General features: G+C 46.1%; 1 protein-coding gene across 2 annotated transcripts; it reads right to left on the reverse strand.

The window, feature by feature from the left end:
* Positions 1 to 2,882: 2,882 nt before the first annotated feature.
* Positions 2,883 to 12,692, reverse strand: GLRX (glutaredoxin). Of its 2 annotated transcripts, none has more exons than XM_081089727.1 (3): positions 12,093 to 12,692; positions 5,727 to 5,849; positions 2,883 to 4,066 (listed from the first exon to the last, which is right to left on the reverse strand). In XM_081089727.1, the coding sequence occupies exons 1-2, from the start codon at positions 12,312 to 12,314 to the stop codon at positions 5,733 to 5,735; spliced, it is 339 nt and encodes a 112-aa protein (XP_080945853.1). In that variant the 5' UTR covers positions 12,315 to 12,692; the 3' UTR covers positions 2,883 to 4,066; positions 5,727 to 5,732. The 2 variants fall into 2 exon arrangements, with proteins under 2 accessions (XP_080945853.1, XP_080945852.1); XM_081089726.1 differs by having other exon boundaries at positions 2,883 to 4,071; positions 12,093 to 12,663.
* Between the last annotated feature and the right edge of the window lie 360 nt (positions 12,693 to 13,052).

Raw genomic sequence — 13,052 nt, forward strand, 5'->3', positions numbered from 1 at the left:
TGAAGCCCACCAGTTGACAAGCCCAATCCACACATACAGGTCTTCCAACCAGTGTTTTGTGTGTCATTCTTAAATATTTACAGACAACCAGATCTCAGGTGTTCAATGCAGAACATTGGGAGGCCTTCAAATGTAAAGCAGACATCGAAAATAGGGACTCAGAGAAAAGAGGGCGAATCCAGGAATCAGAAGACAGCTTTTTAAAAAACCTCAACTGTAATATCTTTTGAGAGATAAAATAAGTGATTGCATCTATAAAACATGAATAAGGAAATAACTGAGAACAACGAGAACTCGTGGAAAGAAGAAAAAAAAATGATAATTGGAAACAGAAAGATCACGATAACACCAGAGAGATAAGGTACTAACTACATTCATGAAGCAAAAACAATTCTATAAAAAAGCAACATTTGGATAACATTGAAGAGCTATTGGAAATTAAAAACATGATATCAGAAATTAAAAACTCAATAGAAAAATGAGAAGATAAGGATGAGTTAACCCATCAGGAAAAAAAGATAAAATTAGAAAGAAAATGAAACAAAAATTAGGGACAAGTCCATGAAAGCCAGTATCTGAGTTCCAGAAGGAGAACACAGAGAAAATGGAGGGGAGGGAAGTATCCAGAAAGCAATCCAATAGAATTTCCAGTGGGCCCTCCAAACCTCCAAGTAGCCCCCGTAATACATGAAAATAGACCCTCACCAAGGCACAGCACTGTGGTAGTTCAGGGCACAGAGCTCAAAGGAAAGATTTTCTAAGCTTCTAGAATATAAAATAAAATAAGATAACCAAATAGGTCACCCACAAAGGATTAAGATTCAGAATGGCTTCGGACTTCTTAACAGCAATGCTGAAAGCAAAAGACAATGAGCAGTGTCTTCAAACTTCAGGAGGAAAATAATTTCCCACTAGGAGCCGTCAAACCAGCATCAAATGTTTTCAGACAAGCAAGGTTTCAAAAAGTTTACTTCCCATTCCCTCTCTCTTAAACCTATGGTGGATATATGGTCCTCTGAAATGAAAAAGACTAAAAAAGAGAAAGACACAATCTGCTCATTTGCCCCTAATTTCTTTAGGTGTATATCTGCCTGAGTGTTAGCCGGACGAGGACAGAATGCCCAAACGAGCCTGAAGCAGAACCTTATCTGTACTTTGCTTGCCTTGTGCTAATGACAGTTCTGTTCACACTGCGCACCAGCCAGCTGAGGGGGCGTGGGAGTGCCCCCCACCCCAGAAAACGCACCTGCTCTGACCTGCTCCTGAAAGCTGGAGGTGGCCATGGAAGCAGAGTTCAGAGCAGCCCACTTCCATTGGCCATATATTCCCTGCTCATACAATAGCCTCCCCAACCGGGTGCCTGGTGTTCCCAGGGACTCACTCAGGACCACCCCTCTGGTCAATTCCAGGGAAGCTGAGCCTCTGCTCAACTTCTCTCCTCTCAGGGTCATTCATCTGATTGTTAGGATATTGCCCTTTTCTTACAGTTACGGTGGTGTTTGCTATTGCTTTTCTTTCTTTTTTAAAAAAAATCTTTGTTGAAAGTATTATATATGTCCCCCCTTTTCCCCATGGACCTCTTCTAGCTGCCCCCACCCCCACCCCAGGCCTTCACCATGCTATTGTCTGTGTCCATGGGTTGTGCATACATGCAAACAAGTTCATTGGTTGATCTCTTCCCACCCACCCTCCCCCACCTTCCTTCTGAGATTCCATGCTTCTATGTCTCTGGACCTATTTTGTTCATCAGTTTATTTTATTCACTCAATTACACATATGAGTGAGATCATGTGATACTTATCTTTCTCTGTGCTTTTCAAAACTAAAATGTATTGCTTAGGGGTGTTGTAAGGAGTAAAACTATAAAGAGAAGCACCGGAATGAGTACAACAGACACGACCTAGACTGCTCTGTGGAGGAAGGCAAGTATTCATTGGGAAGGGGCACATGGCCTCTCAGGTACTTTGTTAGTACTTTAGAAACACTGTTATATGGTTGCTCTATTTCTTAACTCAGAAGGTAGATACCCAGGTGTTAATTTAAATAGGACTCTGCCTGCTTGCACTCTAATATATGTTTAATTCATTTTAAGATATTTTAAAATAGGATTAAATACCCATAAACTGATAAATGTGTGGCAAGGACTAAGGTTTGGGAGGGGTAGAAAGGAAAGACTTTGGTATCATTTGACACGTTAAACCACATGCAGCTATTGCTTTGATAACCCAGAACTTCTGTTCTTGGAACTGGGCATGCAACAACGTTAGAGTCCAGGCTCTGCCTTTGAGTACAGTATTTCTGAACCTGGCAGGAGACCAGTACAGATGATCAACTACAATACAACCTGAGGAGAGTTGTCAAGTACCCAAATGCACAGTGCTTTAGGATTATAGAAGAGGGAATAATAGCTGCTTTTAGTGGGGGGAAAAAAAAAAGGCAGTGAGAAGAGAGGTTATGTACAGGGGGATCATCTGTAAATGAGGTCTTGAAGGAGGAATTTGAAAGTAGAGCGGAAGAGAAGAAACACAATGAGCAAGAATGCAGAGGTGTGAAAGCAAGTGCAGGTGAGTGGTCTGGAGTGGATCAGGGCTGTGCAGGCTGCACACTGCACAACCTCCGGGGGGTGGCATTCATAGCTGCACAGTGAGTAACCGGCACAGTGTGCACCTCCCACCACAGTCTTGTCGAAGGGAGTGGCCAGGGCCCATAAGGGAAGGGGAGGAAGCCAAAAGTACACGGACGTTTGGTGAGAAATTGAAACATGGAATGTGAATGGAAAAAGAATTATTGAACCCTAAACATTATTCAATAGGCGACTGTTGACATACTCAAATTATTTGTCATTTCAATATGAATTTTAAAAATCACATCAACCATTTGTTCTCAGTGAATAGCATGTACCTTTATTTATAATGGCAGGGGACAAACATGAATAAAGCTTCAAATTGACGTGTTCACATTAATATCATTCCTTAAGGACTTGAGAACATAGAATTGGACAAAAAAAGTCAGTCATCTGTGACTGCTTTTTTATTACCAAAACATATTAACCTTTCACCCTAGAGACTGCAAAAGGATGTTGTTAATCTTGTAATTCTAGAACAAACTTCATAATAAGGGATTCTTAAGTTTTCGTAGAGTGTGGGATAAAAGGTGATAAAATCATTTAAGACAGTGTTTCTCAATTAGAGCTACTTTCATAGACATTCTTGGGGGGGGCGTTGCAAAATTTTTATGGTAATGTTTTAAATTTAACTTTTGTTCATCATCTAAACAAATTCATACACACTTGTGCAGGAGTACCTGGGCGATCATCTCACCAAACAGTGTTGCCACAAGATCACAGCATCTGCACGTGTACCTCTGAGCTCTGTAGACCAAGTAAAGACGCACTGTGCTTAACGTTTCATGTGGCACTTCTCACATCGGCCCTCAGACCCTTCCCAGAATTGTTGGGCATTTCCTATGACGTCAGTGAGTTGTCAAGTTTAAGAACACAAGTTCAGAGCAGTGATTCTCAAGATAGGATGGGGGAGACACATGGAGTTTGGACAAGCACATTCAAAATACCTACCGATTTCAAAATACAAACTATAAATTCAAATTCCACAAACTAGTTTTTGGGCAGTAGCATAAAATTAACTATCAGTTCATCCTAGGGAGCCTGGGATAAACTGGTTGAGAAACACTGGCTTAGAGGTAGGAGTCCTGGCACACGAACGATAGTAAGAACCACGTGCCAAAGAGAAGGAACTTTTCTGGGTCCATGAGGGAATCCTGAGCTATAACTTGTCACGGTCTATTGAAACCCACGGGCCAATCCGGAAGGAACCCGAGATGTCCATCCACCATCTCAGACCTGTGGTTTGTGGCAAGTGGGTCCACTTTCAAGAGTTGAAAGAAGAAAAGCCTGTTTTTGCTGAGAACTCTCCCATTTTTTTGGTTTAGATATTTCAGAAGATTAAGTAATCAGTTGCTGGGTAAAGGTCGCCCCAGATCCATTCACCAGAAGTGCTGCCACCATTCACAATGCCATCCAGCTCTCAAGGGAGACATCAGCCTGGGTCTGCTCTGCCAGGAAAAAAAAAATACAGAGAATTACATTTCCTTGGAAAGGTGATTTCCCCTCAGTTCTCTTTCATCACCAGAACACACACTCCTATTACTCAAACACAATCCATTACAGGTGGCCTTGAAAGCATCTGTCAGCAAAATACTGAGAGCATATCTCGCTGAAGAGCAATGCAAATAAAGAGGCCTTGTGAATATGGGGACCCTAATAGTTGGGGAAATGGTATTTCCCATATTCCCAGGAAAGTCATTTGTTTTCTTCCATTCTTAAGCCTACACTGCTAAAAAAAAAAAAAAAAAAAAAAAAAGAGAGAAGAAAAAGAAAAGTGTTCTAGAATAGAAAACATTTGGCACCCCAATTAAATGAGTTTTGAGAGCTTTAGTATATGGGGTTTGGCTGAAAAGCTAACATAGTATTCACCTGCTGTGATGATGTCAAAGAATTGTCTAGAAAGTTTATAATAGTGATTTTTATTTCAAAGGATTTCATTTGTATTTTTTCAGAACTCTTTTTGTTGTAGTTGCTATTCTGAGTAACCACCACAAAGTGTATATACTTATTGCTCAAGGCTAAGTTATTAATTACTGGGCAATAAATACCCCTCAAAGAACATTTTGGATTAAGAACCATAAATGTCTCCTTTGACTAAAAAACAACCCCCAGGTCTGTGTCTGAGTCTGTGAACTGGACTAGTTGGAGGCCAGCTAGCACTAAGAAGAGCTGAGGAGGAAGGGGGCTCATCAGACCCCAGAAGTATCCTGGTTCCTTTCTAAAGGGTCCGCTGCCCTATGGTTTTCTGTTCAGCCAAGAATATCCTTTAGGCCAGTGGTGGCCAACCTTTCAGACCTCACGAACCACCAGTAGTCTGCAGACCACCGGTTGGCGACCCCTGCTTTAGGCTACCATTTTAGAAAACTTCATTTTGGTGTTTGGGAAGCCCTTTGATTGAAATTGAGTTGCAGTGTGAACACAGATGATGCAAACATTACCTTCGTTTCACATTGCAGTTATTATCTTCTGAACTGCTTACCACGGCCTGTGAGCTCTGGCCCCTGCCCACATTTGTTACTACTCTCCCTTCTCTGCACTGTACTCAGTCTGCTCTTCCTTGCTTTCTCGTTCTTGAATTTTCTATACTGATCACCTCAGGGCCTTGGCTCTTGCTGTTTCCTCTGTCGAAAAGCTCTCCTGCTTCATCTTTATATGACGGTCACAAGAGCTCAACCCAACCAGCCCTTCTCAGAAAGACCTTCCCTCACCATATTAGCTAAATTAGCTCCCCCACCCCTGCCATGTTCTATCACAGTAGTCTGTTCATTTGTTTCAGGAATTATTTACTTATTTTTAATCTGCCCACCTCTCTAGAATATAAGGTTCATGTTATCTTTTTGTTCATCACTATATTCCCACTGCATTGTATAGTGTCTCGCACAGAGTAATGCTCAAAAAATATTTGTGAAATGAAGGTTGAGTGAAAGGATGTCTCCCATTGGCACAATCCCTTTGTAAAAAGGGAAGTTAATAAATGACATTACAGTTCCTCAGACCACTCCAAACCACCCTTTCCCTAGCCTTCCGAGATTATGATGAAACATGGCAGCAGAATTCCACCATCTCTTCGTGTTCCCGGTCCAGCATCCTACCTGTGACTCACCTGTAATTACGGCGTTAGAGCTCCCATTTCTATTAGCCGCACCATCAGTTCCCCACTTCTATCCATCTCTTGTAGTTCACTGCATCCACCTATACACTCTTTACCGATAAAGATTCGAGGTACCTAAAAAAAAAGCAAACAAGCCAGGACATTTAAGGAACTTAATTATTAGCTTATCGAGAATGACATGTTACCCTCCCTCTAAATATTTCCCACAATCCCAGCTTTTCAAATCACTTTACAATCTCCTCAAGTGTATTCTTACAGGACAAAATTTTATTCTAAGGATAAAATTATCCATTAAAGAATGTTTTTAAACCACGGTATCTTTCAGATTGAATATGCTGTGCATGAGATTGTCTAATTTGTCAGTGATTTAAAAGTTTCACTCTACAACCCAGCTGGCATGGCTCAGTGGTTGAGTGTTGACCTATGAACCAGGAGGTCATGGTTTGATTCCAGATCAGGGCATATGTCCTGGTTGCGGGCTCGATCCCTAGTGTGGGGCAGGCAGGAGGCAGCAGATCAATGATTCTCTCTCATCATTGATGTTTCTATCTCTCCCTTTCCCTCCCTCTCTTAAAGCAATAAAAATATATTTTTAAAAAATGAAATAAAATTTTCACTCAACAGAAACACATTTCTGGGAGGGAATTTTGATTGGCTACAGCTAGACCACCACCCTGATTGAATTCTGGTGTCTGTGCAGCTGGGACCACTTCTGAGCCGTTAATGTGAGCATGGCAAGCAGGAAGGAATTTGTTTCTAAATACAGCTGGCAAAGTATTTGCATTAGGTCTTTGCCCCTCATTTTTAGATCCACCATTTATTAGCTCTCTCCTTTGTGAGCTCTGTCCTCAGCTGGGGAAGGCATGGTGGTGTCAAGTCTCCTTCAATTCCTGGCCCATCCTAGGATGTGTAAGGGCTGCTGTCCTGGGAGCCAAGGCCATTCCTCTGCTTTAGTGTCACACCTGCGGCGGGGAGTCACACAAGGCAAGCCACGCTGATGCAGCCATTACACCTGATGAGTTCGTTCATCTCCAGTCACACGCAGGCTCCCTCCCTGCTGCTCGGAGCAGCACGCTCCAGAATTCCAGAGGGCTTTGGGGATCCTGAGGGGGGGAGAAGTCCTCTCACTGTGGCCTGGACAACTTCCAGGCCAAGGGCACAGCTACAGAAAGGCTGCCTGGCCATGAAGCAGCGAGCACTGTATCGGCCACCTGCGTGGTGGCCCTCTTCCTGAGCACCAGGAACACGCCAGGAGAGGCGACAGACAAGAAGCATAAGAATATTTTCAAAGCTTTCGGCTTTCCTCGGAAGCCATAGTAATTCAAGTAAACTTTCTAAAAAGTGAGAGAGATGAGAAAAGGGGCTGAGTTACTTCCGGTAAGTCCTTACATGATGTTTATTAAGGGATCTGGCCCAGCCAATGTGGTTCAATAGTTGAGTGTCGACCTATGAACCAGGAGGTCACAGTTCGATACCTGGGCCTGCAGGAGGCAGCCAATCAATGATTATCTCTCATCATGGATGTTTCCAGCTCTCTCCCTGTCTCCCTTCCTCTCTGAAATCAATAAAATTATAGTAAAAAAATTTTTTGAGGAAATAATAAATGGGGCAGGGAGTTTGGGTGGAAGTGGGCTTTAAAAATTAAGGCCAAATATTTTTTTAAGAAGTCCAGATATTTCCTGTGCTCCAAGAGTGGGCAAGAGCAGTCAGAGCTGTGTTCCCGAGAGAAAGCCTGGGGCTGTCTTCTTAAGCCTCTGAGGGTGCTGCCTGCTCCACCTGCAGCACAGCCTGGGTGGGGCTTTGCAGGTGGACAGTGTCATCCAGGCAGCATTGCTTTTCTGAGGCTGAGAGAAGAATAGCCGCAGAGAGTTGAGATCAGAAGCCTAAGTGTTCCCCTAGGACCTACCATTATTTCAGAGAAAATAAAGCTTCCCTCACAAATTGTTGGGGCCTTTTGGCTTCTGTCTCCCCAGGAAAACTCGGCTGTGATCAGTTGTAACAGTAAATAGAACAGAATCCTAATGTAGTTCTAATATATTGCAGAACTCCCATGGCAGGCAGGGCCTAATGAAATACAAATCACCCGATTTTTATATTAGATTATTTTATATTGTATAAGAGATGTAGGCATTCTGGAGTTTTTCTGTCTTTGCAAAAAGAAGTGAGCAGTTGTCACCACTCCTGCAGCTTACCACCTCTCCACCTTTGAGTGGGGTGTGGGCCAGAAGGGTGTGAGCTAAGTCAGTAGGAGTCCTGAGAAACCAGGAGTCCTCTTTTCAGACAGTGGAACGTGCACCTGACCTGCCAACAGGCTTGTGGAAACACAGGTCTCTACACCCCTTACCCCCAATTTCTGATACAGGAGATCTGAGTTGGGGCCCAGGAATTTGCTTTTTTGATAAGTTCCCAGGAGATGCTGACGCTGCTGCTGCTGCAGGGATCGTGCTTGCAACAACTGGTTGACACAACATCTGCTCCTTCCTCCCAGGGAAACTGAGACTTCAAAACGCCCAGGCCTCCAGCAGCCTCCAGATGTCCAAGACAGGCCTGAAACCCGATCAGCTGTCTCCAGAGTGGAGCTCTGTGTCCACCCTCTGGCAAGGGAGCTGGTGGGCCTGAGAGCCAAAAGGCCCCCTTGCTCTTACACCCACCCTCTAGTGTCCGCAGCCCCCAAACCACCTTAAAGCACCAGTACCAGCACCTCCAAAAGAGCTGAATTACAGGCTGCACCTGTGTGTATGTGTGTGCGTCTGTGGTGGCAAAACAGGAAACTTGATTCAGCTGAGGAAGGAAGAGGCACCCTCAGTGCCAGCCCGTCCTGGCCCCATTCCCGTTTCTGGGGAACTTGAGTCTGTTACTGTCAAGAAGGAGAAAGACAACTCCTACCATAAGCAAGCTTGGTACGAGGAGTAAGTGTCTCCAGCCCCCGCCTCAGCTAGGAGGTACTGTCTGTGCCGTAAGGTTACTCGGATGCAGCCAAAGTCACTCACCTACTAGGCTGTCCTTGGTACAAGCCACCGTCATGTCTCCTCTGAATTAAAGCTGTAGCCTCCAGATGTCTGCATTTCAACTCCCAGCCTGGCCCTCCTCCAGTCTCTTCCTCACGGCCACCAGAGCGGCTCTTCCAAAACTAAGGCAGACCCCAGCACCCCTCTGTCATCTCACATCACTCGCCTGGGTCATTACTACCACTCAGACCTCAGCTCCTCCTACTGCCTCGCCAGCTCCCAGTGCTCCAGCCACACAGGCCTCCCTATCAGGCACACCTCTGGCCTAGGCAGGGCCTTTGCATTTGCTATTCCCCCCCGCCCGAATCACTCTCACTCCTAAATTTCTGTGAGCCTTGCCCCCTCACCTTCTTCAGAGATCTAGTCAAAACAGCTCCATTTAAAACTTTACCTTACTGCTCCCAGCCTCCTTACCTTTCCTACTTACCACTGACCACCTATCACCTTCCAACATACTATTTTATTTACTGTATTTACTAGAGTGTAAGTTCCACACGGGTGAAGTTTTTGTTTGTTCTGCGCATGGAGGTGTTTCCAATGGCCAGAAAGGTGCCTCGTATGTAATGGGTGCTTTAAAATATTTGTTGTGTCCAGCAAAAATTATCTTTCAAAAGTGAAGGAGAAATAAAGACTCTCTCACACAAATGAAAATTGGGGGGATTTGTTGACAGTAGACCTGCCTTGCAAGACATGTTTAAAGTTCTTCAGAGAGAAGGAAAATGATAGAGGTCAGGAACTTGAATCTACGTGAAGAAGAGTTTCAGAGAAGGACTAAATGAAGGCACTGATCCAGGAGAAGGGGCTGTAGCAAAACCAAAATGGGTTTCTCCAGGTGCATGCCTGATTGAAGGCATACACTTCTGGACTCAATCAAGTCCTGCTGGGCTCTTCCTGAATGCACAGCACCTGGGGCCAGTACAGGGTCAGAGAGCAACTGCTACCAAGATTTCAATCTCTCCCAGCACAGACCCATTGCTGCGGGGGATCAGAAAGCACACAACTCTGGGGGATTTGCTCTTCCCCTTGGAGGGAGCGGTGAGAAACTGTTTTAATTGAAAAACAAATGTAAAAGACCGCTAGGAGAAGAACCATTGCATTACGAAGAAGTGAGAAAAGTACTGGTGCATGCAAGAAGAGGTTTGTTTCTCCTGTAAAGAACAGACGCTGCCCAGCTGAGAGCCGTAGCTCCCAAAGCTTGTTGCAGATTGGAATTACCTGGGGATCTTTTCTTTGGATAGAAAAAGGAAACTTTCCCCCAGCTTTCATGAAGTGCAATTGACAAATTGTATATATTAAGGTATGAAATGTCATGGTTTGCTTATGTTGACACTACAATGATTACAACACACCCATCACCTCACACGGCTATCATTTTTGTGTGTGCGGTGAGAACAAGATCTCTTTCCAAATTTCAAGCATACATACAGTATTATTAACTTGTCACCCTGCTGAACATTAGATTCCTAGAACTTACTCATAACTAAAAGCTTGTACCCTTTGACTTAGGGACCTTTAAAACGACTGAGGCCCGACACGGTGATTTCATTGGTTTGGGATACGATGTGGGCACGGGGATTTTATTTTTTATTAAAGCTCCTCAGGTGACCGAAACCGGTTTGGCTCAGTGGATAGAGCGTCAGCCTGCGGACTGAAAGGTCCCAGGTTCGATTCCGGTCAAGGGCATGTACCTGGGTTGCGGGCACATTCCCAGTGGGGGATGTGCAGGAGGCGGCTGGTCGATGTTTCTCTCATCGATGTTTCTGACTATCTCTCTCCCTTCCTCTCTGTAAAAAATCAATAAAATATATATATTTTTAAAAAAAAGCTCCTCAGGTGATTCTACTGTGTAGCAACATTTGGGAACCACTGGCCAAGAGCAACCCAGCACAGAGAGGGCCTTGGCAGTATTTGGCTGACTCTTTCCTCTCACAGCCCAGCTGCCTAGACAGCTAGGGGGCAGCGGGGAGGGGAGGGGAGGGGAGGGGAGGTGGGCAGCCAAGCAGCAAGTCTCTCTGCCCCAGGACCTCCCAGAGACAGGAGTCTTCAGCCCACAGCTGGGGCCCTGGAAGCAAGGGGGAACCCAGGTCGCCTCCCTCTGCACCAGAGCGCTGGTTTCTCACTGGAGAGGCAGGGAGAAGGCCTCCGTATTTTCACTGAGAGCCCAGAGAAAACCCGGTAAGCCAAACTCACATGGAACTAGGCTATGTGCTTCTGCAACCCTGAGCCCTAGAATGTTCATCTGGAAAGGGAATTGGGTGAGCTGGTGGGACACCATTCACCCCAGCCAGCACCAGGACTGAGACAGGCAGCCTGGTTGGGTGGGCACCCCACAAGAAGCCTTTTCAGATAGAAGACAGCAATTCTTGCAGTGGTTCTCAACCTTCTGGCTCTTTAAATACAGTTCCTCATGTTGTGACCCAACCATAAAATTATTTTCGTTGGTACTTCATAACTGTAATGTTGCTACTGTTATGAATCATAATGTAAGTATCTGATATGCAGGATGGTCTTAGGCGACCCCTGTGAAAGGGTCATTTGACCCCCAAAGGGGTCGCAACCCACAGGTTGAGAACCGCTGTCTTAGAGGGCCCCTCAGTCCACTGATAGCAAAGGAGCTGTAGAGGTTGGCTGCTCTAGCCTTGCAGCGAGGAGGTCCTTGACCACAGAGGTGGTGACCTGCCCAGGATCACACAGCAAGCCACTGAAAGGGCCGGCCAGAACTCTGGCCTCTGGACTTCCTCCTCTGAGAGGCCTAAAAACACCCCATAATGTAGAACAAGGGGCAAATAATAAGCCATTTTTATGAATTAGATTTTTTCCAGTGGGTGGAGTTAGATGAGGGAGAATGAGCAAGTTAGGCTAATGTTAAAGAGAGCCTAGAGAAGAGACCGAAGGGCAGCGAATCCCACTTGGCCACATGAAAACAGAAGAGGGCGTAAGATCTTCATGTGGACAACAGAAATGTGCAGATCACACTTGGCCCCTTCACCCCACCGCCCACCCAGCCCTGCAAGCTGGAAACTCTTAGCAGCATGCTTGAAACAAAGACTCCGGCTCCCTCCTCACACTCAGCACAGCTGCTGGACCCACGGACCCGGCGCCCAGCACACTGGGCCCTTGGCTGCAGTCCCGCTGCCCATTCAAGGGAGCAGTGTCTTCTTCTCTCCGCCCCGCCCGCCCCCACCCCCGTGCCCCTCCCGGAGCCTTAAGCAGCTGACGGAGCCCTAGCGGTGTCCTAGACAAAAGCACAGGCATACCCTTTCAGGGCCCTAACAAGAAAAAGGAATTGGGTATCCTCCCCCCGCCCCCCCCCCCCACCTGACCTTTTAGAACAACACCCCAGACTCACCGTTCTGGCTCCTGTGAGCTGTTGGAAATAATCTTGAATCCTCTCTGTGTTCCTGGTGACGGTGATATCCACAATGACCAACGACTCTCTTTTGAAGGGGTACTGGCAGAGGAGCTCCTCGGCCCGCCTGCAGTAGGGGCAGGTGGGCTTCATGAACAGCACCATCCTCCCAGGCTTGATGTGGCTGTCCACAAACTCCTGGGCCGTGCAGGTGGGCTGCATCCTGGCGGGGAGCCTCCTGGGCAGGTACCGCTCCGGAGCAAGAAGGGAGGCCCAGTCAGCTAGCTGGCCCTCATTTAAAGGAACCTCCCTGGAGGAGGAGTTTGCCCAATTAGCCTCGCCTGCTTGATTTTTAAAGGGACAGCCCCACAGTCATTACACCCTGGGGTGATTCACCGGCCAGTGAATCCAAGGAATGCATACTTGCGTTTCATCAGTGGCTGGGCTCGGGGTGTCCTTGTCTCAGAGCTTTCGTGGCGCCCGCTCTTTGGCAGGAAGCAGGGTCAGAACACTCCCGCAGCACAGACCAGCCCCAGGGAGGCGTCTGAGCCCCCAGTGACCTCCTGGCAGTGCCCTCCTCCTGTAAAATCTTTGTTTGCCGTGCGGGACAGATGGTTTTAAAAACGAGTGAGCAAACAGAATCATTCAAGAAATAGGACGGGTTGAAATCTCCTTACAGGAAGTGAAACTAAAATTGTGACTGGTCTTGAGGTTGCTCCCGGGGCTGTTTTCTTAGCCTGCACAGGGTGTTTTGTTGTGGTGGGTGTTTCGATGGAATGATTTTACAACATTTAAAAAATCTGGAGATTTCATAAAAGAGTCTGGTCTTATAGTTCTCTGAGAAGTCAGGTCTGACGAAACAGCTTGTATTCCTTTGTGGCAGCAGCTGTGCCGAGTAGCTGTTGTCCACATTGGGCAGGATAGTGCTCTGCCCTGGGGTGCCTGCCCATGCTCCCTGGT

Source organism: Myotis nattereri, assembly GCF_964212035.1.
Source record: "Myotis nattereri genome assembly, chromosome: 4".
Lineage (NCBI taxonomy): Eukaryota > Metazoa > Chordata > Mammalia > Chiroptera > Vespertilionidae > Myotis > Myotis nattereri.

What these genes read in the sequence shown, in the direction of transcription:
- GLRX (XM_081089727.1), bottom strand. Translation starts at nt 12,314, where the DNA reads ATGCAGCCCACCTGCACGGCCCAGGAGTTTGTGGACAGCCACATCAAG. An exon ending in AGCTCACAGGAGCCAGAACG is followed by an intron (nt 5,850 to 12,092) that starts GTGAGTCTGGGG and finishes CTTTTTTTTTAG; the next exon opens with GTACCTCGAATCTTTATCGG.